This window comes from Osmia lignaria, chromosome 7, assembly GCF_051020975.1.
Source record: "Osmia lignaria lignaria isolate PbOS001 chromosome 7, iyOsmLign1, whole genome shotgun sequence".
Lineage (NCBI taxonomy): Eukaryota > Metazoa > Arthropoda > Insecta > Hymenoptera > Megachilidae > Osmia > Osmia lignaria.
Genome location: NC_135038.1, coordinates 8,174,428 through 8,199,211, shown reverse-complemented (window position 1 = coordinate 8,199,211; position 24,784 = coordinate 8,174,428). Strand labels below are relative to the sequence as shown.

Genomic DNA, 24,784 nt, shown 5'->3' with positions numbered 1-24,784 from the left:
TTGCTACCCGCTTTATCCTGCTCTCCTTAGCCCAGGATCGTCCAAAGGACAACGATCCTCGCTCGACGTGGGCGGCGGGCAACGTCAGTTACTCGCCACCTGCTTTGACTTTCCGGGCCTGCTGCTGCTGCTGCTTCTGCTTCTGTTGTTCACTAACGCTGCTTGCTGGCTCATCAAACTCTTTCCTTCGATACACCGCTGTTCTCGTTTTTCGTCCCTTCCTCTCCTACGTCTCTTTCTTCGAATTTGTTGTCCGAGCAGCTTCTCCCCGGCTTCTATCCTCGATTTATTGGTATTTGTCGGAATCGCGTAGCGTAAACCACGGTTCTTCTTCTTCCACCTTTGCCGATCTTTGAAACTCGTCTCCCGTAACTCGATCACCGATCGCTCATGGAATCTTTACTGCTCGATCGTGTGCGTGCGTACGTATTCGCGGTTCGGTGTTTCCCGCTTGCTGTCTCTTCAACTTTTCGTCCTCCTCTCTCTTTTCACTCTTCGTTCAACTCCTCCTTCCTCTGGTCTGTATTCGCGTCGATACGTAGCGATTGTTTCTCGCGTGTAAGTGTCGTGTATGACCGTGTGTCTGTGTATGTGCGTGATTGCGTATTTGTGCGTGTCGTCTGCTCGATGAATCAGTGCGCGCGCGAATTGGACGTCCTCCTTTTGCGCGGAGAACAGCCGATTTCTTTCTTCTATCTAACTTAAAGTCTATCGTACACTTAAGTTCAGGTTAAAATTCAGGATTGCCCAGCCCGGACGGTGTGAACGAGAAGGACAGTCCGTTCAGACGCGAATTCGTTCGGTTCGAAGTAAGTCGTCGTTGGCCGTTTTAGTGCTGGCGGGTGGTGAAATCTCACTCGCGGATTGATGATACTGCTCGTCCCGTTTTGCCCTGAGTAGTTAGTAGCCCCGTTATGTCGATGTACGTGTGTGTGTGTACGTGTGTGAGTGTACGCGAACGTGCAAGCCCTCGGTCGAAAGCGTGAAAAAGGAAGGACTCGCGCGTTCACTGTGTACCAATGATAGGTCGTGTGATTTCTTCGAACCGGGACGACAGTTCTTCTTCTCACAGGATTTCGGTCACTCCGTCCGCACTCTTCTCGCGCGTGTATCTGTGTGTGTGAATTCACGTCGACGAAGTCGCTGCTTCTTCCGCTGCCACTTCCTCTCGACGACTACGACTTTTTCCCTTCGTCGAACGTCGGTATTTTCGCGTCCGTTCACGACTCCTCCTCGAAATGCGACTCTAGGGTTTTTTTTTTTTTCTTTCTTTAACTCTTTAAAAGGAATTCTATTCGATTATCGATTTAACCGCTCGCCGTTACCGATATATCGTCGATGGTAGTTGTGGTTGCTTCTTATTATCGTTTAGGTTTATTAATATTGCACTTAGGTACACTCGTTTTTTGAACACACTGAAATATATATGTATGCGGCGCGAGGTTTCTCTCTAACGAGCTGCTGCTGCTGCTGCTTCTTCTTCGTCTTCTTCTTCCCCTTTTCCTTTGTCCTTTCTTTATTCCTTTCTTCAACTGATTTTCTCTTGCTTCTTGTAACGTTCACTTCTATCTCTATTCCAGATCTTCTTCTTCTTCTTCTTCTTCTTCTTCTTCTTCTTCTTCTTCTTCTTCTCTTCGTTCACTCGTTCTCTTTTTTTCCCTTGCTCTCTTCTTCGCTATCAAATCACTTCCGTCGCAACCCCGCTTCTACGCGTCTCGCTTTCGCTCTTCTTTTACTCTTGTGTTCCTCCGCTTCTTCTGCTTTGCTCGTCTTATTCTGCTTCTTCCGCTTTGTCCAGTCTTCCTCTCCTGCGCGGGAATCTCTTGCTGCAACGCGTCTCCCGCTTGAAGCTGCAATTCAGAAAGAAAACGCTATTTTTATGCCGCTCCTTTCTCACTAACTTTACTCGACGAACCGGCACAAGTTGTCACTCGATCTAGCGACGCGGCTCGAATCATGCAACGCGAATTAATCTAAAGTTTCTAAGCGGAAGGGTTACAGGCCGTCGTCAACCTCTCACTAAACACGATCTCGGAAAATAATCGTTTTGGTCGAACACACGTATTTTCACACACTGCAAACTATTTTTCGTTCCTTCGTTCGCGAACGATCGCTATTCCGGATAAAAGGTTGAAAACGAAACGAACAATGATCGGAGAAGACGAGGGATAGGGTTTTGGATCACAAGACTAGAAACGTATCACTGTAACCGGTCCAGGTTGAAAATCACTAAACTAAGCTTGAATTTCTAATCACGATTCGTTTATTCCAGTTGCTGATAATTAACTCCTGAGAACACGTGAGTCGCGAAACGTTTTGCCGTCGCGTCACACTCGGCTACCGGTTGAGGAAACCCGAACGTGTCGCGATAGAATAGTGGACATCGCACCTTCGCGATTGTCTGGTAGACTTTCGAAGGGAAAGGAATCGTCTAAAATCAGGGAATCGAAACTGATCTCCGAATGATCGCGATTTTCAGTCTTGTCGTGTTGCAACACAGGTTTTCACGCACAGAGACAACGAGGAAACACTGTTATTTTGATCGATTGAAACGATTCTGACGAACTATTAGCGATTCGACGAATGCTTCCATTTGCCGAGATACGTTTTTAATTCCTTTAATTAAAACGCGACACCGAATCGCGTGGGTGACACGTTCCGCGGAGGCATTCCTTCCTCGAGGAATTTATATTTCCACAACGTGGGACGTTACGAAAAGACGAGGAGAAATTGTTAATAAAATCGTGATTCGTCAGTGTGTCGAGTGGAAAACCGTATTCCTCGTCAGCTTGCAACCGATCACCCGTATCGTATTTGACATCGAAAATTTCGCTCAACATCGACACTCGTCGCCGGTCGCGTGAGGATCTCGCGGGATCTTGATTTTCGCGAACGAATCTGTCAAACTTTCAGCAAATCCATGGACGAACGGTAAACGAATGCGACGATTTCTTGGCGTACTTTTTTCCGTCCGTCGTGTGGTGCGTTAACGGGCCACTCCATATCCGGCCTGGAAGCGAGATCGTGAAAGGATCGAGTCGTTGACGATCGCGACGAAACACTGTAGACGACGATGACGTGTACCGGGCATGTCAGAGAACTCGGATGGAGGGGGTGGATCAGCGGTGGTTGGCCGAAAGAGGGGAAAACTGACCAAAATCACGAAGGAAAAAAGAGAAAAGATCGCGAGGACCGTCCGTATACCGAGCGGTTGATCACTTTATTCAAAGTCCCACGGTGGATCGAGAACACTGTCGGAACACGAGGCAAAGGAAGCACGGAAATCGAAGAAAAAATCCTGTATCCCTTACGTTCCCGAGCGGATCGAAGGATCTCTCTTGGAGAGAGAAGCGACGATAGCTGATCGAAGAAGTCGACGATCGTGTAAACGCACTTGACCGACAGAAGTATCTTCTCAGAATCGAGCGTGCAAAATGTGTCTGTCAGACAAGAAGATGATGATGCGTTGTTCCAGTATCCCGTAGCAGTCGCGAAGACGAAGGAGCAGCACGACGACGATGATAAGTACAACTACGATGACGACGACGACGATTCACGACGGCGAGTATACAACAACGGCGCGTGTACGATCGAGGAAAAAGCTCTTTCCTCTTCCGCGTTCTCGAGTCCTTGACGGAGGAGGAACCGAAACTGACTCGGGTCTGCGGCTCGCGAGAAACGCTAAGTCCTTCTCCGTCGGGGGCCGGTGGTGGCGCGCTTCTCAGACCGCGTGCGTCTGACTAAAAGCCACCCCCTCGTGCCTTAAAGAACGCGTGTTCGGGTAGGGGCGTTGTCTTAGGTGGTGCGCGGTCGCGAAATTTCTGGCTGCCTCCGTCTCCCTTTGCCGGCTCCCTTTTCCGCCTAAGAGGCTCGCGAGCCAGGGTCCTTCGGACCTGGGCCCCGGCCCAGGTCACCCTCGACCGACGTCCGACACTTGACCGGTCCTCCCACGACCAAAATCTACCTCGCAGAGGACGAAAAACTGAGCCTGCCCTAGGACAGCAGTTTTCAAGCTACCCCTCTTTTCCTTTGACCCCACCAGACCTACGACGAGGCGCGAGGCGCGAGGCGCGCGCTCTGTCTTCTCCCCCTTTTCCTCAACGCTCGACCACCCCTCTTGCCCCGTTTCTTCGGACCAAGCTCCTCATCGTGGGTGGGGGACACTATGCTGCCGACTCCGTCGACGTCTCCGACGGGGGTAGCCTTTCTAAAGGGATGAGAAAGACGACCAGTGGTGGGGTTGCCATTCTCTCTTTCTCCCTTTTCCTCTTTTTCACCACCTTCCTTACTCCACCAGACACTCTTTCTCCCTCTCTTTCTATCTGTCTATCTATCTATCTATCTATCTCTCTCTCTCTATCATAACGCTAAAGGAAACCCAGCGGAAAAGCAGGGTGCAAGAACTCTGACCATCTTTCTCTATGTACCTGGATCGCCGATACCACCCTCCGTCTTTCCTTACGGACCTTTGCCTTCCTACGCCAATATAAACAGGCGCGCGCTTATTTTTCTTCTCTTTTCACCGAGATCGCCCTTGAAATTTTCTTCTCCAACTTCTTAACAATATCTATCCGATACACATCACTTTGACGTTTTTCTTCTACCGAAGGTTTCCCGTCCGTTCGCACGCGACGTGCGAACGTCACGAACCGATGAATTCGACTGACCGAAAAATTGTTGTCGGCGGCTCTTGTAAGGGGGTGTAGCGGCAGTCTGAGGTACGAATAAAAAGAAGGGGACCGTCGTATAAAAATGGCCTCCTCCCTTATGCTCCGTATGGCCACACACGCGTGACTAACTAAAACGAGGGGGAGTGGGACGAGCTTTCTTTTTTTCTATCCCTTCCCACTAGGTCGACCCTTCGAATCGAAACGTTTTCTTCGTACAACGTCAAACAGTTTCTCTCGTAATCACCGATCGTCTCGATTCGAATCTTGCGACCTTTCTCCCAAGAATGCTCGAAGAGGGAAGCTTGTTTCCGTTTGCTCGAGATCTCGATCGAAAGATAGATCGTCGACCTCGAGAAGGACGTCGACTTTTCAACGGACGCGACGATGTTCATTTTATAGTCGAGGGTGGTCGATGGTCATCCTACTCGTCTTACGCACCCTCCTCGTCAAATAGACGAGCTACCCTTCTCTCTTCTTCTCGCCCCTTCTCCGCGGCCATCTAACGTGTCTACTACCCCACCACCGTAGTAGCTTTACATCCCTTCCTGCCTCGACAAAGTCTTTCCCCTCTACCGCTTCTTCTCTCGCTCGTACTCTCGCACCATCAACCTTCCACCCTCTGCGAATCCTTCCTTTTCTCAACCCGCTTTTCCCTTCCTTCGTTCCACTACTTTCACGTCTCCCACCACCGGAGCCAACGACCCCCCACGCGCCGCTTTTTTACGTTGCTCTCGTCCTTTTTTCCACGTGTACGCCACGTGGAAGTGTGAGTCCGGAGGGCGGAGAAGCGCACCCTCTTTTTTTCCGCCACAACCCCCACCCTCGTTCTGTACACGACGCTCACCCTACGCGACTACCTGCCACGAGGCGCTTTCCACGCTTCAGGTGGACGAGTTCTCGCAAAGAAGGCAGTCCAACCGTGGATGTTGATTCTTTGTCCCTTTACTACCCTTGCGCGACACGCGCGTTCAAACGGCAATCCACGCGTGACGGTCACCCTCGATGGACCGATTTTTCGGCCGGTGACAAAAGCACCGTGTATAACGTAGGGGGATGGAAAGAAGAAGACGCAGGCAGAGGAGTCGGGAAACACATTTGTTCGAGAATGTCGGCGCACGCCTACCCCGACGATCTATCTACCGGCGAATCTGACAGATGTCTGTAACCGCACTCGCATTTTTCGATCACGCATCTGCATAAACACGCGAAAGAACGGCGCGGGGGAGTGCAGTATAAAGAAGGGCTCCTGTACCACGATCACGATCGAACTTCCGGCCGCGACAGCCTGTTACCGTGGTAGAAATTTCAGCGTGCAACAATGATATATTCCGTTCGCGAGTACCGTAAACTGATGGAACGACAAATTAGATCTGTCGCAAATAACAGGATACCAGGCCCGAGGTTATTTTAGCAAGTGTATTTGGCGAGTTTAACAACGGGAAAAATACGGACGAATTTATGGGTTACGGCGATAAGTGCGGAGGGGCGAGGTGGCCAGAGGGGAGGAAAGAACGCATTGGGCAATCGAGGCTCGTTTTAAATTACAAATGAACCGGCAGGGTAAAAACAGGTGAGAGTCGAGGCTCTTTCAGGAAGGGTGGGTGGATCGCGGAGCTGCATGCGCACATATGCACCGGTTAGCGTACACACGGGCCCGGCCAGCGAACGACCAATTGCACCTACGTACGCGCACACGTTCATGTAACATTTTAGATCCCGATCCCGATCCCGATTCCCCCGATCCCGCTCGGCAGCTGGAACATCGACGAAACTAACCGACACAAGAGGAAGAGGAGGAGGTGGAGGAGGATACTCGACTCGGTGCGTACGATCGTCGTACACGTGCACTTACATCTTGGCGGCCAGTTGTGCCATGCCGGCGCGATTCAACTCTCCTTCCCTCTCTCTCTCTCTCTCTCTCCCACCCTCCCTCAATCTTCTCTCTTATACCTTTTTCTCTCCGTCTGCAAATCGACTCGATCGACTCCGCTGATAGAACGCTCCGCGTACGGCTTTGCGTAGGAAGACATTTGTCTTCTGACCCCGATCCTGCTTTCTTTCTTTCGATTGTCCGACTTCTCGGCCAAAACCAGACAGACCCTCCACCCGCTCGCTGTTCAAACCGTCTACTTCTTCAATTGCCAACCGCGGGCGCGTTTTCTCGATACCCTTTCAGCATCGCGAGCCAAGGTATTGCTTGTCAGATCGTACCATCGCTTCCTGCTGGGTGTGTAAAGTTTTGCGATACGCACTTTTGCGCTTTCAGACGTTCGGTTTCGGTAAGAAGAAGATGCCAGTCTTCTTTGAAATTTCTTCGTCGGAATCTTTTTTCTTCGACGACAAAAGAACGAGTCGAATTTTATCTCTCGCTATACGGTACGAATTTTTGTTTGCTCTCCGCGCGATTCATCCCCTCGAGAGAAAACCACCCCGTGGAGAGGTGACGCCTGGCGGCGAGGCAGGGAACAAGGGTCGAACGAGTAGAGAAAAGGGTGACTCGGTTCTTTGGTTTCTGTCCGTGCTAAACGCGACGCAAAGTATCGATCGCGTGGAACGGAGAAGCGCGATCGCTCGTTTAAACGAAGATAAAAAAAGTTGACAAACTTTTTGGAGTTTAGCACAAGATTGATCGACTACCTGTCGATTCGAGGTGAAACAAAGTTCTGGTAAATCCAGCCCACGCACAGAATACGATTCAGAGCTGGCGTTAAGCTCGTTCGCGTCGATTACGATCGGAACAACGAATTAGAGGAATGAACGTCACGCAAACTATCGAAACTGCAATCCGGATTAAGAATTCTAACGGTAGGAGTGCTCGCCAGTAGGATGAAATGAGCGACGCGTCCGGCGCATTACGCAATGAAAGAAACAAATGAAGCTTAATAGAAAAACTGCCCGCGCTAGAAAAACCATTCCATCGTACGTTTAGTACAGCTGCGACAGAAAGTTCCTACCCTCCCTTCGCGATATCAAATACAATCGCAATAATTTTAAAGAAACAACAACATGTTTGGGGCTCGATCATTCTATTTTAGTTGCAGCAAGACTTGTGATCGAATTAAAAAAAAAATGAAGAAGGTAAAAGAAGAAACAATCAACTTCGAAGGTAGAGCGATTCAGTGGTTGTCAGAGTGGAGTCGAGCGATTCAAAATCATTACACATAGCGACGAGACACCGCTAATTTGTCGGAGCTGTTTACACGGCTTCGTTATTGACAACGATCAACAAAATCCGCGCGAACGATGTACAGAGCATCGATTCGACAAACACGCCAGCTCGTTTATGCGCTCCCCGGAGCGTGCATACGAATTAAATGAAAAATCTTATCGGCCGTATCGATGATCGTATCTTTTCGATCGAAGATGAATTTTTTACAAGTCGATCGAGGATTCGGAGGGAAAGGTATCGCGAACAAACGTTCGAATTCCTATTAATTCATTCTGACGGAAAATCGGGAGTAGCCTGGCGTGTCTCCCCGTTGAAGATCAAAGTGTCGGCCTCGGTTCGGCGTGGCGCGGACACGCCGCGACGAGACTGTGGAACGCGTCGCTCGCATTTTTCCCGACTGTACCACCACTGTCATCGTCTGTGGCTATGTCAATAGAAGCCAATCTAAGTACATATGCACACACAGATGTAATGCAGCTCGCAGTGCACGCTCTGTAGACCGTGATGCAATCGTGTGCCTCGTGCCTCGTGCAGTTTCGACATTCTCTTTGCCCCGCGTTCACAGCACAAAGTGCGGCAACGAGTGCCGTCGCAGAAAATTGATGCGCTTCGATTCAGAGGCAGATGCACGCCGTGCCCGCGGTGTCCGTTACTCCTCTTGTCTCGATTTCGTTTTCAACCACCGAACGATTTCGACGATCGGGCTAAAAGAAAAGATTCTTTCCGCGACATTGGTCGGAAACTTTTTTTGCGACTCACCGCGAACTAACGCTGGCAGATAAGATAAGAGAGAAGGCGCGTATCCAGGATCAAGGTGACCAAGATAGCGTCTTCGCTAGAAATTGAACCGTGTCAAGAATCAGCCGACTAGACGGTCTAGATTGATTGCGAAAACTTGGAAGAATCATTGAAATATGTGTAACGATACTATGGGCAAAAAATGGTAGAGATAGAAGAAATTGATCGAGCCTGTCGGGCATCGGGTGCAATTTTCGCGTCGTGCCGCGAGGGAGGAATAAAAGAGAGGGTGCAAGGGGGTGAATCGTAGCAAATGCGAACGGTCTGGACGAAAATCGGCGAGAGTGCGCGGTGGTGGAAAGTTGAACGGTTTTTCGGGGGTCGAAATGCAGCCCGGTCGCCGTGGGAAGGGGAATTTTCCGTGGAAATCATCGACGTGTCCCGGGTCATCGACGAGCTCGAACCCGGAACACGAAACGTACACGCGTGCAAACGCATGTGCACGTACGAACGGTAGCAGGAAGGTGGTAGGCCGGTATCTGGTATAGCAAGAGCGGGGTGGTGGTTCCCGCATAGAACGCCGTGCGACGGCCTCCCATTGGCCTCCCATTGGCCGGTCCGGGGGTGGCTCGCTGCAGTCATCGATTCAGGCAGTCATTGGCTGACTCGGCCCCGGCCGCCATTTTGAATGACTCCGGGATCAATACGCGGGGTGTGGAAAAAAAATGCATGCAGGCCCGCCACCCTCTCTCACCCTTCCTCTCTCGCTCACCCTCGGTAGCTCATGCTACCACCGACACCGAGTTGCATCGCCTTCTCTTTCCACTGACGGGGCACCCTAACGCCTTTCCGCTCCTATCCACCACCCCCTGCTGGCATTCCCGGCGCAACAACACCGACCGACCATCGTCGAACCCAGCCAAATGGGATGATAGACTCGTACCGGCTCCTACACGTTAAACCTTGCAGCCCTCTACATTCGTTTCTACACCCCCGTACTCGTTTGAGTTCGCACGTGTGTGTGTATGTGTGCGCGAAACAAATGCACCCTCTCGTTTGAAAATCATCGAAAAAATGCTCGGCGAAAGCGCGCTGTTGCCGATCCCCTGCAACACCATCCAACCACCCACCCACCCACCCCCGTCATCATTTCTCGTTCGCCAACGAGAAGGTAACTGCTCGCGTGTTGCTCGTTGCTACGTTGCATGCGCCGTTTGGTTTTCAAGCCAGGCTTTCGTTGCCAGTTGCGAAATAGGAAATTTCAAATCGAACTGCTGCACACCCCCCCTCGAATCCCTCTACCTTGTTTCCGCGCCCACCTCACCCCCTGATCATCGATACCGTTCCCGGGTCTGCTAGCTGTGCGTCATTGTTCCATGAAAAATAAAATCATTTCCACCAGCCGCTCGTTCGGCCGGTTCGCAATTTTTCTACCTCCCCCACACCCTTCGCGTCTCTATTTTTTTTTTTTATTTTTTTTTTTCACCATTCGCCTCGACGATAAATTTTACCCATCGAAATCCACCTATCCCGATTTTCCAACCGTTCTACCGAAACGCGTTTGTTATAATCCTGTCGCCATTTTGCTGAAACTTAGAAGACCAACTGGTCAATGACTCCTACCGAAGTTTCCCTGGCTATACGAAGGTCCTTTACGTTCGCCCTACGATTACTATCGCCAACGTCTATTTACTCGTAGAAATAGTTGAATCGTCTCGCGTGTAACTAGTGGACGCCGAGGCGACCGGTCATCAGCGGCGTCGCACACTACTTAATAATCTGCGAATTATAATGATAATACACGTAATGGCAATACTACGGTTAACAGTAGTGATTACGGTGTAGTTGCTATGATTACGGACGCTCTCGCGTTTAACCGATTTAGTATAATAAGTGGCGGAGCCGTGGCAAGCGGTGCTGTACGCACGAAAGTATACAATTACGAGAGGCAACTTTCGTGGCGGTCGTTGCTGGGTGTGCCGTTCCGTAAAGGGCTATTATTATTACGACTTGGTAAGACTTGTAGGGAAGGAAAGCGGCGTTTAGACGATTTATCGTTCCAGATTCACGGTTTTCCTAGCTACGCGATCGAGATGATCGTCCCGGACGATCCACGAATCGGCCGCGTATCCGAAACTCGACGAAATGGACGCGAGCCTTCGTTTTCGCAAAAGGGGAACGGAACACATGCGACATGCCATGCAAATTTCTATTATTAACTTGGTTTCTTACGTGGTTTCTTGGGTACTTACGTTTGGAACCGAACTAATTGAAACAAGGACATAAGGCTTCTCTTGGTAGCAACGACTTTTAGATCACATTTTTAGTTTATTAAGAATTTTATCGCTTTTTTTCATTTTTCGCTTTTAAAATTTACGTTTAAAATCTAAAGTTTCTCAAAACTTGTTAAAAATATACTTTAGTCATATCTTTACAATTTACTTTGTTTAGGCGTCTAAAGTGTTTTTTTGTTATTTTATTATTTTTTTTTATTATTCTTTTTTCCCCCCCTGTGTTTCTTGCTTGTTCCTTCGACAGTGTAGGTATACTCTTCTTTTCTCTTAAGGCAATGCTTTTTTGTTTAATTTCGTTTCTTCTCTTTTTTTTTGGCTTTTTTTGTATTTTTTTTCTTCTTCTTGGTTTCCTATATCTCTTTTCCACTTCTTCTTTCGTTTCTTCGTCGTCTTCTTCTGCTTCTTATTTGTCGTAATTTCGAAATGAGGAACGCTCGAACGAAATCTTTGTCTAAATAATCAAGTCCGGTTTCGGCAGAAACTTAAGAGGAGTTGTTCAGACTTTGTGTGTTTCACAGACAGAAATCGGTGCGTGTTTCGGAAACGGTGAAATTAATTTTTCAATGAAATAACTATGACAACACATAACAACACAGTGCGACGCGTCTGAAACAGAAAGAATACGAGGGGGCTCGTCGCAGCGTCAAATTTTCATTTTCACGATTTATCAACGAAGTTATACGAGTCGCGGTGCGCGTTTACGCGGTATAAGAATCGAAGGACCGAGCGTTGAAGAGCTAACTCGAGAAAATCCGAATCGCGAAAATCGAATTTCTTATCCCAACCCATGAAGAAAAGGTATCGCGAAATCGAAGAATGAACGAAATAACCGAAAGATAAGAAAAAATAAAAGCGCAACAACTCGATTGGAATCTGTAAGCATCGCATAAACGAAGACGAAGATCGTGGCGCCTGGTGTCGAAGGTGTCAGCCCTCAGTGGGGGGTAGTAAGTGGCGTCGGCATAAAGGGTTCGAATTTCCCGCGGGACGAAAGGAAAAAGCTTGCTTGTAAGAAGGGGTCCACGTGACCCGAGGAACGAATGAGCGTCTTTGCTACCCCCGCCGCATCCACCCCCTTGCCTTCCCCTCCAGATGGTGGTTCCCCTTCTAGGGAGGCGCGCGGCGTCGCTCCTTGCGCGTCGTGGTAAGACGCGTCGGGAGGCTGACTCTGTCTTTCTCCCTCGCTCTCATCGGCCCTCGCAGCCTAGCCTCTTTCTCTTGCTCGCTCCTCGTGCTTTCCCGGACTTTTCTCCCTCACGTGCTCCTCGCGACTCGCCAGTGTCTGTTGGCACGTCGCGGGACGGTGATCTTGGCTAGAAAGCAGGGCTCCTTCTGCCTTCTTCCTTCTTCCTTGCTCCTTCGCTCTTCCTTGAACCCCCCCCCCCCCCCCTCTCTCTCTCTCTCTCTCTCTCTCTCTCTCTCCTAGGTCTTTCACCTCGTCCCGCGGCATCGTCCCCTTCGCGAACACGCCGATCGCACCATCGGACATCCCACGATCAACCACGACCCGCGCTTCTCGGCCCTTCTTTTCCGCGAAACTCCAGGATACGGCACGATACGCGAGGCGTACGCGAACGCGAGCGGACGCGACGTGCCCCAACGATTATCATCCTCTCCCCGAGAGAGGTTCGCGACTTCCCGATCTTGCCGTACGGTCTAGCAACACCTGGCCCGCACCGTACACGATTTCTTCGCCGATCGCGATACGAAACACGGTTATTTTAGGAAATTTTCGGTAACCTTTGATAGAGGCATTGCGAGCATCCCCGTGTCTGAGTAGCAACTGCGCCGTGGCCCCGTGCCGGGCACCCCCACCTCACCTCCTCACCGCCTCTATCGCACCGCCGAGCCACCAACCCTCTCTCGGACGCGCGCCCCTCGACCTCCCCAACTCCACCGTGGCCCTCGTAGCCTCTCCCTCGAATCATCGCAGCCCTCTCTGCCGGACCTTGTCCCGTTCTCGACCATCCACCCCCTCGGACACCCTCGTTAACCAGCGCTCCGATGCCCCATGCGCTGAAGCGCCTCTCTCTGCGCTTTCCTGCGTTTGCGTTTTGCGCTGCGCAAACCCCGCCAGGTGGATAACGACATACCCGCCGCCTACGCCGATCATCTCGTCCTCCACTCTGAATTCATCGTCCACCTCTCTCTTACCAACCGTTTCTCTACATTTCTCTTCGTTTATCCGTGTCGTCTTTAGGGCTACGTTTCGATCTCCTAGATAAATCACTTTTCAGACACCTTCCTCCTAAATGTCGTACGATCGAGGAAGTTGTTTTTACTCTTGCCATTTCTATCACGACCAAGACCACAGGGGTATCGTTTCCTCTTCCGAACGTTATCCTCGCACCAATGGGTGCATTCGTTTTATCGATTATTTCGATTGCTACGCCGGTGATTCGGCGGTACGAGCATTCCCGTTTCGAATTATTGCCTCGAGTTTCGTTTTGGGGGGGAACGAACGTTCCTACATTCGGGGGAAAATACTTGGATGATTCTTTTTCATCGACACGACTGAAATTCCACGAAGGATCTACTAAAATCTTTGATAGCAATTTTGCAGTCCATTAATTTTATAAATCTTTTTAAGAATTTGTGAAGAATTTTTTGACGATACGCATCGACCTTTCAATTGTTTACGATGCTTCGTTTTCATGATAGACCGGTTTGTAAACGGCGAGGGGTGGCTTCTCTATCACACCCAATAACGATTCGGAGGTGTTATCGCGGCTTTACATCCCTTTGGCCCCGGCGTGACAGTAAGGTTAGCACGCCGTTGTTGCGTGCACGCCAGAATGGACTTTGCGTTCGCCGTGTATTTCGAATACCAACGTCGACCACAACTCGTCTCCTCCTCGCTTTATGAGACACAGATCACTTTCCAGAGACGAGGAAGCGGAACGAACTTTACGACATACGAAGTCTCCAATTTTTCGTTTCAACGATAATGAAAGGAGGATTAATTTCCAAAAAAAAACAGTTTTCAAAATTTCGTCGACTCACAGTGGTAAAATAGGAATTCGAGGGGTGTTAGCACGACACTACGTGCCTTTCCACCATACTGACTATAAGGTTAACATAACATCGTTGCGTACGCGACGTAACAGAGTAGTACACCGTCGTATTTCGAATCCTAGCGGTGACCGCAACTCGCTCCATCGCGTATCCACGGGGGTTGATCGACCACCGCCAGAACGGCGTGCCTCGCCTCTGGAAATTCTCGAGCTGCATTCCCTAGCGCGAGCCTTTCATCGATAGACCAAATCTTATTACGACTGCTAGACTATACGCCATCGACGAAATGCAACTTCGATGCATGCAGTTGCGAATCGTTTTACAATCACGAATTTATTTTTTGAGAATCAGGTTCCATTATGGTGCGAGGTATTTATAAAAACTCGATTGGATAACATTTTGAGACGCGTCTGGTTCGACTAAGAATTCATCGCACCCCTTTTTTTTTACGCGTTAAGGAAACAAGGGCGAGATCGAGGGGGCATGAAAAGTTGCGGAGGGGTGGTCGGCGAAGAAAAGAGGGATTCCAGTGGCGGACCGACCCTCTCGCGTCGTCTTTCGAGCGTCGATGGCGGTTCCTCGTAATTGTATCGATTGTCTTAGCACGACACTGTCCCGACCGTTGAGCGTCGTCCCAAAAGGTGAATGCCGCTTCCCTCCCCCTGGCACCCTCCAAAAGACCCTCGGGTATTCTACGCGGCCCGACGTCAGGGTTGACCCCTTTTGTTGTTTCGTTCATCGAAAAATAAAAATTCTTAACCGGATGAAAGTTTGACCTGGATCTTTTTGTCAGGAAAGAGGGGTGGAGGGACGACGGGAGGCACAATGGTACGGTTTCATTTGCATATGCGAACTAGCGGCACCGTGACACGTGGTACATCCCATTTCGACGACGAGGACGTCTCTGTCGAGCGTCGACCACGAGACAAGCGTCCGAGGAGTTGGAAAAAAAGTGAAATTTTGACGGATCTCCTTGAGCAGCCAGTCTCCTCGCAACGAGCTTCTCTCTTCGATTTCAGAGGGATGAAAACTGGCTGGCAGCCTTTCGAAACTCTCGAACGTAACGGGGATGAGACCGTTCGCTTCTCCCCTTTGGCGACCCTTCGCTAGGATAATCATAATAAGTAGAGAAGGACCGGTTGACCAGCGGATAGAACCGCTGGGGACGATAAAACAATCGGAGGCTGATTTTTTGTCGGGACAGCTGCAGCGGCAGACAAACCTCTGTCGATTCGACGGATTCGACCCGGCTGGACGTATCGTACGATTGGCCACGTTTCGTACGTTGAAGAGAATATCGTTCAACCCCACTCGATCATCCCGAAGATAGGATATCGAGGATGAAAAATTGATGAATCCGAGGTAATCTGTCCCTCGAACAATAGTTGGAACAATAGTTTGATCGCGTTTTCTTTAAAAGAGAGAAATCGAGCGAATCACCGGGGACGCCCTTTTGGCCAGCCGCCTAATGATCGGCGAGTAAGACGGGGTGGAAGACGAAGGTAACTCGATGGCTCGCTTGTCCCGGGTAATTAGTAAAAACAAAGGAGAATCCCGAGCGCGAGAAGGAGGCAGGAAATGGCCGTCTGAGAGGAACATAAGAAAAGCAGCGCGGCGCGGTGCGCGAGTTCCAGATAAAATCTAAATGAGAAAGTAATCCCTCGAAGTCGCGACGGGCGAACGACGGGATCCGAGTAACGGGGAAAGAAGGAGAGGAGGATAGAAAACGAACGGGGCAGAAAAGAGAGGAAGCGGTAGCGTTTTGACCACGCGACTCCTTCTTCGTGGTAGGTCATGGCACCTGGATATCCTCGCGTGGTCTTCCCCGATGTAAACACCTAGCGTGCGATGTGACCTAGCCGCGCTATCGGGCTAAGCGGGAGCTTAACCTAACCCAAGCTACCGCGTCGACACACGCGGGGCGCGGCGTGAAGAGGGCAAAGTACGCGTGGGTGGCCCCTATCGATTCCGACCCATGAAAATAACGGAATCTCTCGTGGCGAGCTTTCGCCAACTTGCACGCGCCCTCCACGTTGCTAACCAGCCGTTTTCCTACCCCCCCCCCCTTTCGTTGAAACTGTGAGCCACGATGAACGGAGGTAATCAAATGAAAACAAAAATCACGGGCCAACCTCGAAGCGGAAGAAAGTTACGCGGCCAACTTTTACCTTTTTCGCCGCAATTTGCGGACGATTCAACCGTGAACCACCCCCTCGGGCTACTCTTCAACCGACAGCTATTCTTCGACTGCCTTTTCTTCGCTTCGATCCACCTCCGTTGGACACTTTTCACCAAGACGTTGCAAGCTAAGATGCTTTCATTCTCATTAATTCTACTCTGATAAAGATCCGATACGCTGCTGAAATCCCTTTTTATCCTATCCTACATTATTCCTTTGTTCCCGATGGAAGATGCTCACCACCTTCTCGTGGTTTCCATCGAGCAATGACGATTTATTATTCGTTAGTATTTTAATATTTCTATTTTTCTAACAATACTTTTATTATCACTTAAATCGTCATTGGCCAAGAGTGAGATTCCTAGCGTTTCTAAAAATTTAATCGAGTCGAAAGGGTAGAAAAATTCTTCAAAATCCTAAAATGTCCCATCGAACGTTGGTACGTCTTTTTAAATAAACAAATCTCTCTTCTTTGTCGCTGGTTCCACACCTAACCACGCTCGAAAAGCGATTCAATTAAACTTTCGCCTGGGCTGCGAATTTCCGAGGCTCTTCGAAGCCTCGTATCGGGCGTCTATCGGATACGCGGATTCGAACAAACGAGCAAATAATCCGCAAAGCACCGCGGGTAGGCCAGATGTCCATTCTCGAAGGTATACGTGTAGCATGTGGATAATCGGAAGAGCAGCGCCGACCACGCGGCATATGCCGCCTAACGGAGCACCGGCAGCTGCACTCTTCGCCGGCGAGACATCGCGATTGCGCTATAATCCCGCTAAACCTGGGCCCGGAAGTGGCGGAGAAGGTGTATTATCGTCCCTAAGGAAACTGCGATTTCGCAAATCTCGCGTCATACGCGGTGATTTTTCGAGTTTCTTCCCCTTTGAATCGCGGTTGCCTGGCCTCGTTTCTTTTCGAGGTCACACCGCGTCGTCCGAGTCTTTTCATTGTTCCAACCCCTTTGCATCTCGCTTCCCTTTGTACTCGACTGTCTGTTCCGTCTTCGACGGCGAACAAAAGAGGCAGAAAGTCGGGAAAAAATGAGGACCAGAGGTCCTAACACTGTTCTGTCTGCTTTTCTAAGCTCCGAGAGATTTTTTTGTGATCCTTCTATAGATTAGGTTAATTTGCATAAATATAGTTTTTTTCTTTGGTCGTTGGTCGAGCCAGAGTGAAGTTTGAAGAATCGTCGCGCTGATTGCGAGGTCCGCGATTGCTGATTCAGTTTTTCCCCGGCTAGTTGTAAGCCGGAGTTGGCAATTGCAGCGGCGATATTTCGGCGGGCGAGTTCGCGGCGCGTTAACTTTGTTTATCTATAAAGTGGCGTTGCTGATTAAGTCGCGGAAAAGTCGGGCCGGTAAACAGAAGGTAAGGGAGGGACGCGACACGGTGAAATCCAGGGCAATATTTCAAAAGGCCGCGCGCGGACGGGCGGTACGGGCGAGAGCGATGTAAAACGCGCCTTGAACAAGTTGGCGTCCTCTTATCGCCGCGACGAGAGCCGCGACACTTATAATGAAATTTCCGCGGGGGAAGTAAGTTTTAAAAGTGCAAAAGTGTCGAGGGACAAAGGAACCCGACCGAGGGGAGGACGGTCGAGATTTAGGAGGATCATAAATCGAGGCGACGTCTTGGTGCCGTGAAAATCTCGCGAAGATTAGAGGCTCACTCTCACTCTTTCTTCCTTTCTCCCTTTCTCTCTCGAATCGGTCTAACGAACTTTGGCAGAGACGTAGAAATCTTGCTTCTCGCTAAACCAGCGTGACAATTCTTTTCTTTATCTTTCTGCGAGATGGCAGTGTCGAAGAAATCGTTTCAGATGCAACGTCAGCCGGTTCGATTGGCAAGGAAACCAGGGAATCGGTAACGAACGAGCCACGGCATTTCGGTTTTTAATTGAAAGCAAAGTCTGTAGATTTTTAATTAAGAAAATTCAAGATCGACCCATACCGGTCCATCCATCCGTCTATCCATCCATCGGCTCCTCTGGCTGCTGCTCGGAGTCTCCTCAAACAGTTTTATAATTGATTTCATTTTCATTTATTTTCGCGCGAACCTCTTCGTCTTTTCCTCTCTTTTTCTCCGATCCTGTCTCTCGTAACTTCGTCCCGCTTCGAGAAGCCGCTGCTGCTACTGCACCCTTGCCACCTCAGCCTCACGCCGCAATCAATTTAATGTTTTAATTAAGAGAGTATCCGTGAAAAATTAGATTTTAATCGGATCGCGCCTCTTCACCAAATCCTCTGCTCGCGCTATCTGTTTACTTTCGACCGGTGCCTTTTAATAAATAATTTTAATTGCCTCAGACAGTGTTCGAAAGGGATCGACCCCCCATGGAATCGTATCTTTTTTTCTTTAAAAGTGATTCTCATTACCCACGTGGTTTTACGTTTCGCAATGTTCGAGACATCGGAGTGTTGGCTTCTACAAACGTCCCTCTCTCAAGCCCTCCAAAAAATATCCGCCATTTCGCGTGCTATTTTTAAGCGGTCCTATCGTTGCGCAACGCGTAATCGGGGATCAAAATCGCGACGATAAAACCTGAACCACGTGTTTCTCTCGAACAAACTTTGGCTCTTGGATGCGACAACAATCCAAAGTCTGCACGATGCCTGACAAGTTATTAGTTGACGTTCAGTATTGTCATTTTTCTCGCCAAGATAAATAAAGCATTGTATTCAATGCGGTACAAAGTTGTTTTAAGCTTGAAAATAGTAAACGTGTCGGTTATACGTCCGCATTGTTAAGAGAGGGAAACAATTAAACGCGAGGAAAATTTGATCGTTGCAGATGGTCTATTCTGAAAAAATCGTTCTTTTTTTTGAAAGAAACGCGTATTCGGAAAGGAATCCAAGGAGGAGATGAGGTGCGAGGGAAGGGAGGATGAGAATTCTTGGTATTGAGACGCAGAACAGCTAGCATAGACCGAAAAAGAAAAAGCCAGCCGCGAGAGAAGGTCCACCATTTTCCGAAGCTATTCTAGAGTGTTATGCAACTGCCGGCCAATGCATTTGGCCGGGCAGAGCTTTATGGCCGAAGCTCGCACGCGCAAAAATGTTTGTTTTAACTCGGTGCCGCCTTCCCCCACACACACCCGTCTACCTGCTAGCCTCGCACGAAGCCTTGAATTATTCGGAATGTCAGAATATTTTGTAAAATTAGATCTTCCGCTTTTCCGATTCGATACCGAGTTGAATCTTTTGCGAATTATTGTCTTGCCAAACTGGTCGCGTACTGTTTCTCCGACAAGCGGAAAAATTTAAAAATACTTGAGAGGAAAATCCTTTCTTCGATGAACCGTCACGCCGCTTCTAAGTGCGATTTCCATTTGTAAATGATGCGACTAAACAATCAGTATCCATCAACCATTACGCCTCGCTAATGGAAGAGTCTTAAAAAGTTGCTACCCGCCCGAGGGATGCGGAATTTTGAGATCTTTCGAGCGGCTGTATTCCCAGTGGAACAGCCGAAAAGGAGTGTCGAGAGAAGAACGGGGGTGGGGATTCACAGGAACCCATCCCACTCCGTATTTTTCACCCTCCATTTTTACGCCATCTTTTCCCGCCGACGATCCACCCTCTCTTCGTCGCTCTGTCCCCTTTTAGGATCGCCGGCTATCTTTGTCCGTCGTTCTTCACGCTTTCGCTCGACACTCTTCTCGCAGAAAGACGAATTCTCTTCGATTGTTTTAATCAATAACGCTCGAGTTCATTTTTCTTTTCTTTTAATATGTACAAAAGATATACGCGCGTGCAGGATAAGCAATTTGTTTGGAAGAAAATTTCATTTAATCTAAGAGTCGGGGGATGAAAATAGACACGCTCGAATCGAGGGATGCAATTGTACCCTGACAAGGAACCTGTTATTCGGAACTTTTATAGGTAATTCAGTGATAAGAAAACGAGAGAGAAGTTTTTGTCGCTTAAAAAGGAACAAGAAGATCCAATTTCCGGATAATGATTGGGCCGATTCAATCAGTGGTAACGATAATAGAATTCTTTGGGAACGTTTTTCCGTACTTTTGCGCAATTTGCTAAGCCATTGTTTTCGCGGATCGATACTTGCCAAGCATCTCGCTCAACCTCGAGCTTCTTTAATGAAACGTAGAATAAATAGAACACAGTGGCAGTTTCATCTTTTAATTTCAATTTCCATTCCTAGAAAAGTTCCTTTGTTTATTAATTTCTTGCTTCCTAATATTTTTCTTAGCCCACTCGGCGATCTTTTACCGTGCAAATTAATTTCATTTTTGAAACGCAGTTTCCTTTTTTTCCTCGGTCAAAATATTTCGCCAGAGTCCCGCAATTATTCTCGCGGTTTCAGATACCTTCCGCTCGCCGCGTACGAGAAGTAATTATTTTTCCGGTCCGTCATCCTTGCGACGTTCCCTCTACCCTCTTTTCCACCCTTCTCGCACCCCCTTGAGATTTTTAACCTCTCGCAAACCCTTTAACGTCTCTGACTCTCCTCCTTTGTCTCTCTTTCTGTTCTGTCGCGGCCGAGACAGAAGGAAACGGCGAAGGGCTGAGGACGACCCTTGCTTCGCGGACGAGCACACTTTGAACGGGAGAAAAGAAATTAGCGAAATTAAACGAGCCGATGTAGCCGCGGCGTTTTTAGGATCGAGGGGAATCTCACCCTCGCTACTTCCACCGGAAAACAGCATTATTTGCGATTAATTATTTGCACGACGCGAAACGATTGGCACGTCAAACGAAGGGTGGTTACCTATCGACCGGGTATCGAGAAACCGTTCGAATTTTCAACCCTTCGATGATTTCGATATTTTTCAATGAACTCGCACTATTTTTCCAAGTAAACACGGTAATCCTTAAAATTAGGGCACTCGGTTGCTTGAACGAGCAAAGTTTCAATGGACCAGCTTGTTCCATCGTACGAGAATGGCGAATGATTGGGAAATATTTGTTCATGAAAATTCGAGCAACGATAAAATGAGGAGCAAAAAAAAACGAGGGTAGGTGGTATGGATAAGGGAGAAAGAAAGAGACAGAAAGGAACGTTAAATATTTTGGAACGTCTGGCTCGCGGCTCGGTCGCGTATTTGTTAAAACCTTGCTCGTGAAAAGCAGCAGGGCCTGCTGAAAATGGAATTAATCTGTCGATGCGTACCGTGCACCCATTTAATATCCATCACGCGTTCATCACTGCAGAAGCAATCCGGCGGTTGTTCTCGCGCCACGCTGTTTTTTCTTCCCTTCTCTCTCGCGCTCTTCCTTTGGCCAACGTTCGTACCTCCTCTCCATTGGAAATTTTCGGGGGTGTCTGATGGTGGCGGTGTTGCGTTGCTTGCAACGTACGAGCGAACAAGTGAACGAACCAAATTACGAATTTTCACGCGATATCGGGACACGATGACACCGGGCCGATAAAGAGAAATTTTGAGCGTAGCATCTTAATGCGCCGCGCGCCCGTCGAAAACTGACCCCGCAGCTGGCCGCCTTAAAAAAGGGGGGTGGAACGGGGCCCAGAGGGAAGGGCGAGCCCATCGGTGATGCCCTGTGTCCATAGGTGGGGGCTAACAAAGGGGAAAGAGCATCGAGTTATCTGGAATTATTTTATTATTCTTCTCATTCTAGTTTTTCTACTACTTCAGCATCTCCATCGATATTTCTACCCCCTCGAGAGGACCGTTCGTTCTTCCCTTTTCGCGTACTCCTTGCTCGAACATTATCTCGTCTCTTGGTAGCAAACGCGTTTCAAGGTGCCACCAGGTCGGACCTGTTTAGGGGTTTAATTCGAGGCTCCCTCGGTGGGATGGAAGGGGAGAAGAGGGGTGTGGGACAGGGGTGAATCGAATACGCGTTGCGTGAATTGCAACATTGCCTCGTTTCCAGCCAGGTATATTTTGCATGTTACACACCGAAGAGGGGACAATAATGCTTGCTACTTTGTCTTCTTTTCTGTCTTTTTTTTTTTTTAATTCTACGACGAAGTAGACGTTAGAGGGCAATGGACTCGTCAAGATTTCGATTCAGGTACGTTCAAGAATAGGTGACAATAAAGGGACGGACAAATGTTTCGAGTTTGCAGACAACCTCTCTAGCTTGTATTTTATTTAGTTTTTATTCGATAATGTATAATACATATGGCCGCGTTGTTTATTCATACGCACGGTCCGCACACCGCATCACCCTTTCCCATCCCCGATGATACACTTTATTTGTCTTTTATTATTTATTACCGGCGAAATTCTGTGCATTGTTTTCCAAAACACTGCAACTAATCACCACGCTACACCCTGTCCCTCCCCCCTCCCCCCTCCCCCCGTCTCTCGGTCAGCCTGTTTTCCGTACACCACCCTCTCCTTCCGCCACCTATTCGATCGATCGTTCCGCAAAAGCCTGGCATGGCTCGCTTACGCTCGATCCTCGATACCCTCTTCGCGTTTCCAGCGAATTTTCCATCGCGATCTTTACCGTTGAATTTCCTTCATTCTTTCGAAGAGGAACGAGTGGGGGAGTAACGAAGCGTGCGTGCGACCAGATCAGCGAAGCAACGGAGAAAGCAGCATCGCTACGAAGCGACACAGCGATTGGAAGACTGAAGAAAACGCGAAGGTTTTCTGTGCCCAGAGCTGGTTCAGCAAATTTCCTCCAATCCGCGTGTTTTCGGTTTGTTAGTTTGCGGCTAAAGCGTACCGGTCAGAATTCTGCAAGCAAGCAATATTAATACTTGTTAGAGTTTAGCGCAGAAAGACGAATTATTTCGTCGAACAGATGCATCGTGGCGAAATGTAAAATTTCTTCGATCGTTCCGATGGATCTTTTCGACGTTAGCAACGATAGTACAAAGCTCGATATTAGTAGAATTCAAAGTAATTATTGTACGACGTTACCTGAATACGAATTATCTTTCCCTAGCAGGCCTTCGTTATCATCGTCTGTATCGTATTCGTCACCGTCGTCGTCGTCGTCGTCTTCCTTCTCGCCGTCGTCCTCGTCACCATCCTCTTCCACTCGATGCAATCCGTCTTTCCAGTTCATCCGACACTGTTTCGCGAGACCGATCAGTTTCGTTCGTTTCACTCACTCGCGGCCGCTTATCAGCGAGAAAAACGTTGCCGAATTATCGAAAAAAAAAAAACAAAAAAAAAAAAGAAAAACAGGCAAACTCGACGAAACGCGGAAGGACACCTCTGTGTTTGCAGCGCAAACTTCTTTATCGAAGCGACTCGCAAAGAATCGCGAGTAACCGATGCAAGAACGCGCCGATTCTTCCCACTTTCTCCGGTTTTCTTTCAAAGATCCCCTGGCTGACGAGCACTGATCTCCGCGTGCATCGCTCCGGCCACACGTCCGCGGTTCAACTCGACGTTACGTCGACGATCACACTGTACGATCGAGTCTCGTCTTCTCCGTCTGGTGGAAAAACGCCGTGTGCTTTCCGATCAGCTCCGCGGTACAGTTTTTCGTAAGTGCCGTGCCGTGTGCCGTATCGGTGAAAACGTGCACCAGGGCTGTACGCTTCTCGCGGCTAGAGGGGGCGCCCGATGATATTGGCACCGTATCTCGGTGTCTACCACTCGTTTCTCTTTATCGATCTCGATCCAGCCGGGTCCTCTGGTTGCTTTCTTTTCTTTCTCTAAACAACGTCGATCGGAGCTGTTCGAGTTGGACGACGTTACGATTTTCAGCGTGTACTGAAATCCGCGGCACCACGTCCGCAAGTGGGAGGGACTGGTTCGCACGTGACTCAGTGTGTCGTATTCTTTTCTTCCTCCTTCGAAGTGCTCCCGTAGCTCCGTGGTAGCCCTTTTTCCGTGAAAATTGCGCGCGCGTTCGCGTCGCTTCTCTCGCTAGCGCGCGTCCGGGTCGGTGAACGTAACCTTTATCACTTCCTGCCGGTTGAACGACGAGCGTGGATCATTATTCCAATTCGACAATGACGAGCGTTCATCACGATTCCGGGCCTCGGATCACTGCAACGCGTCCCGATTTTTCACCTGTCCGTTCCGAAGAGGAAGGAGAACGGAAAAAGATCGCGACGTCGAACTGCCCTTACCCCAGGTAGTAGCGGGATGGAAAACGCGAAGGATTTATACGGGATACGAGTCGGAAGACGTCACCAGGTTTACACGTGCGTGTACAGGTACGCGGCGCACGCTGCCACGAAAAACGATCTCCGTAGCGAAGTCCGTAGCGAAAGCGAGCGTTGCGTAGCGGCGTGTTCCTCCCTCGGGATCCGTAGCTCGAGAGAGAGTCGCGAAACAGCAAGCAGACTCCCCGAGTCGCTTACCGGATTATCGGATTCTAGGAAAATCGAGCAGCCAGCGTATCTCTGTCCCGGTGTTCCCTCGACCGGCTGTCTCCTTTTCCTTCTCTCTTTTCTTCGTACGCCCGTGTTGCTTGCTTCCTGTTGGATGCGGTCGCCTCGCCTCGCGTCCAGCCGCGTCGCGTCGCGTCGCGTCCTCGTAGACGGGTTGCGTTCGCGCGTGTCACGCGGCCACGATTTCGAGGCTCTCGGTGCGAACGCGCGGGCCTCTTCTCCACTTCGATATTTCTGCGATTTATTGCGGCGCGACTTAGAAATGCATCTAATGCGGTGCACGCCGCATAGAATGCATGCATGCACCTTGGCGGCGGGGAGGGCGAGCCACGGAGAGCCGAGAAGTCGGGCCGAAGCGAGTCGAGTCGAGTCGCGGCGCGCAACGCGTCTGCGCATGCGCCCTCGATCAGACCGTGTGTACTCTACTCGCGCG

General features: G+C 49.4%; 1 protein-coding gene across 1 annotated transcript; it reads right to left on the bottom strand.

The window, feature by feature from the left end:
• Nucleotides 1-1,250: 1,250 nt before the first annotated feature.
• On the bottom strand, nt 1,251-24,784 carry LOC117604381 (uncharacterized). The gene is made up of 2 exons (XM_034324359.2): nt 22,922-24,784; nt 1,251-1,850 (listed from the first exon to the last, which is right to left on the bottom strand). Exons 1-2 carry the CDS (start codon nt 23,067-23,069, stop codon nt 1,684-1,686), a joined length of 315 nt encoding a protein of 104 aa, XP_034180250.1. The 5' UTR covers nt 23,070-24,784; the 3' UTR covers nt 1,251-1,683.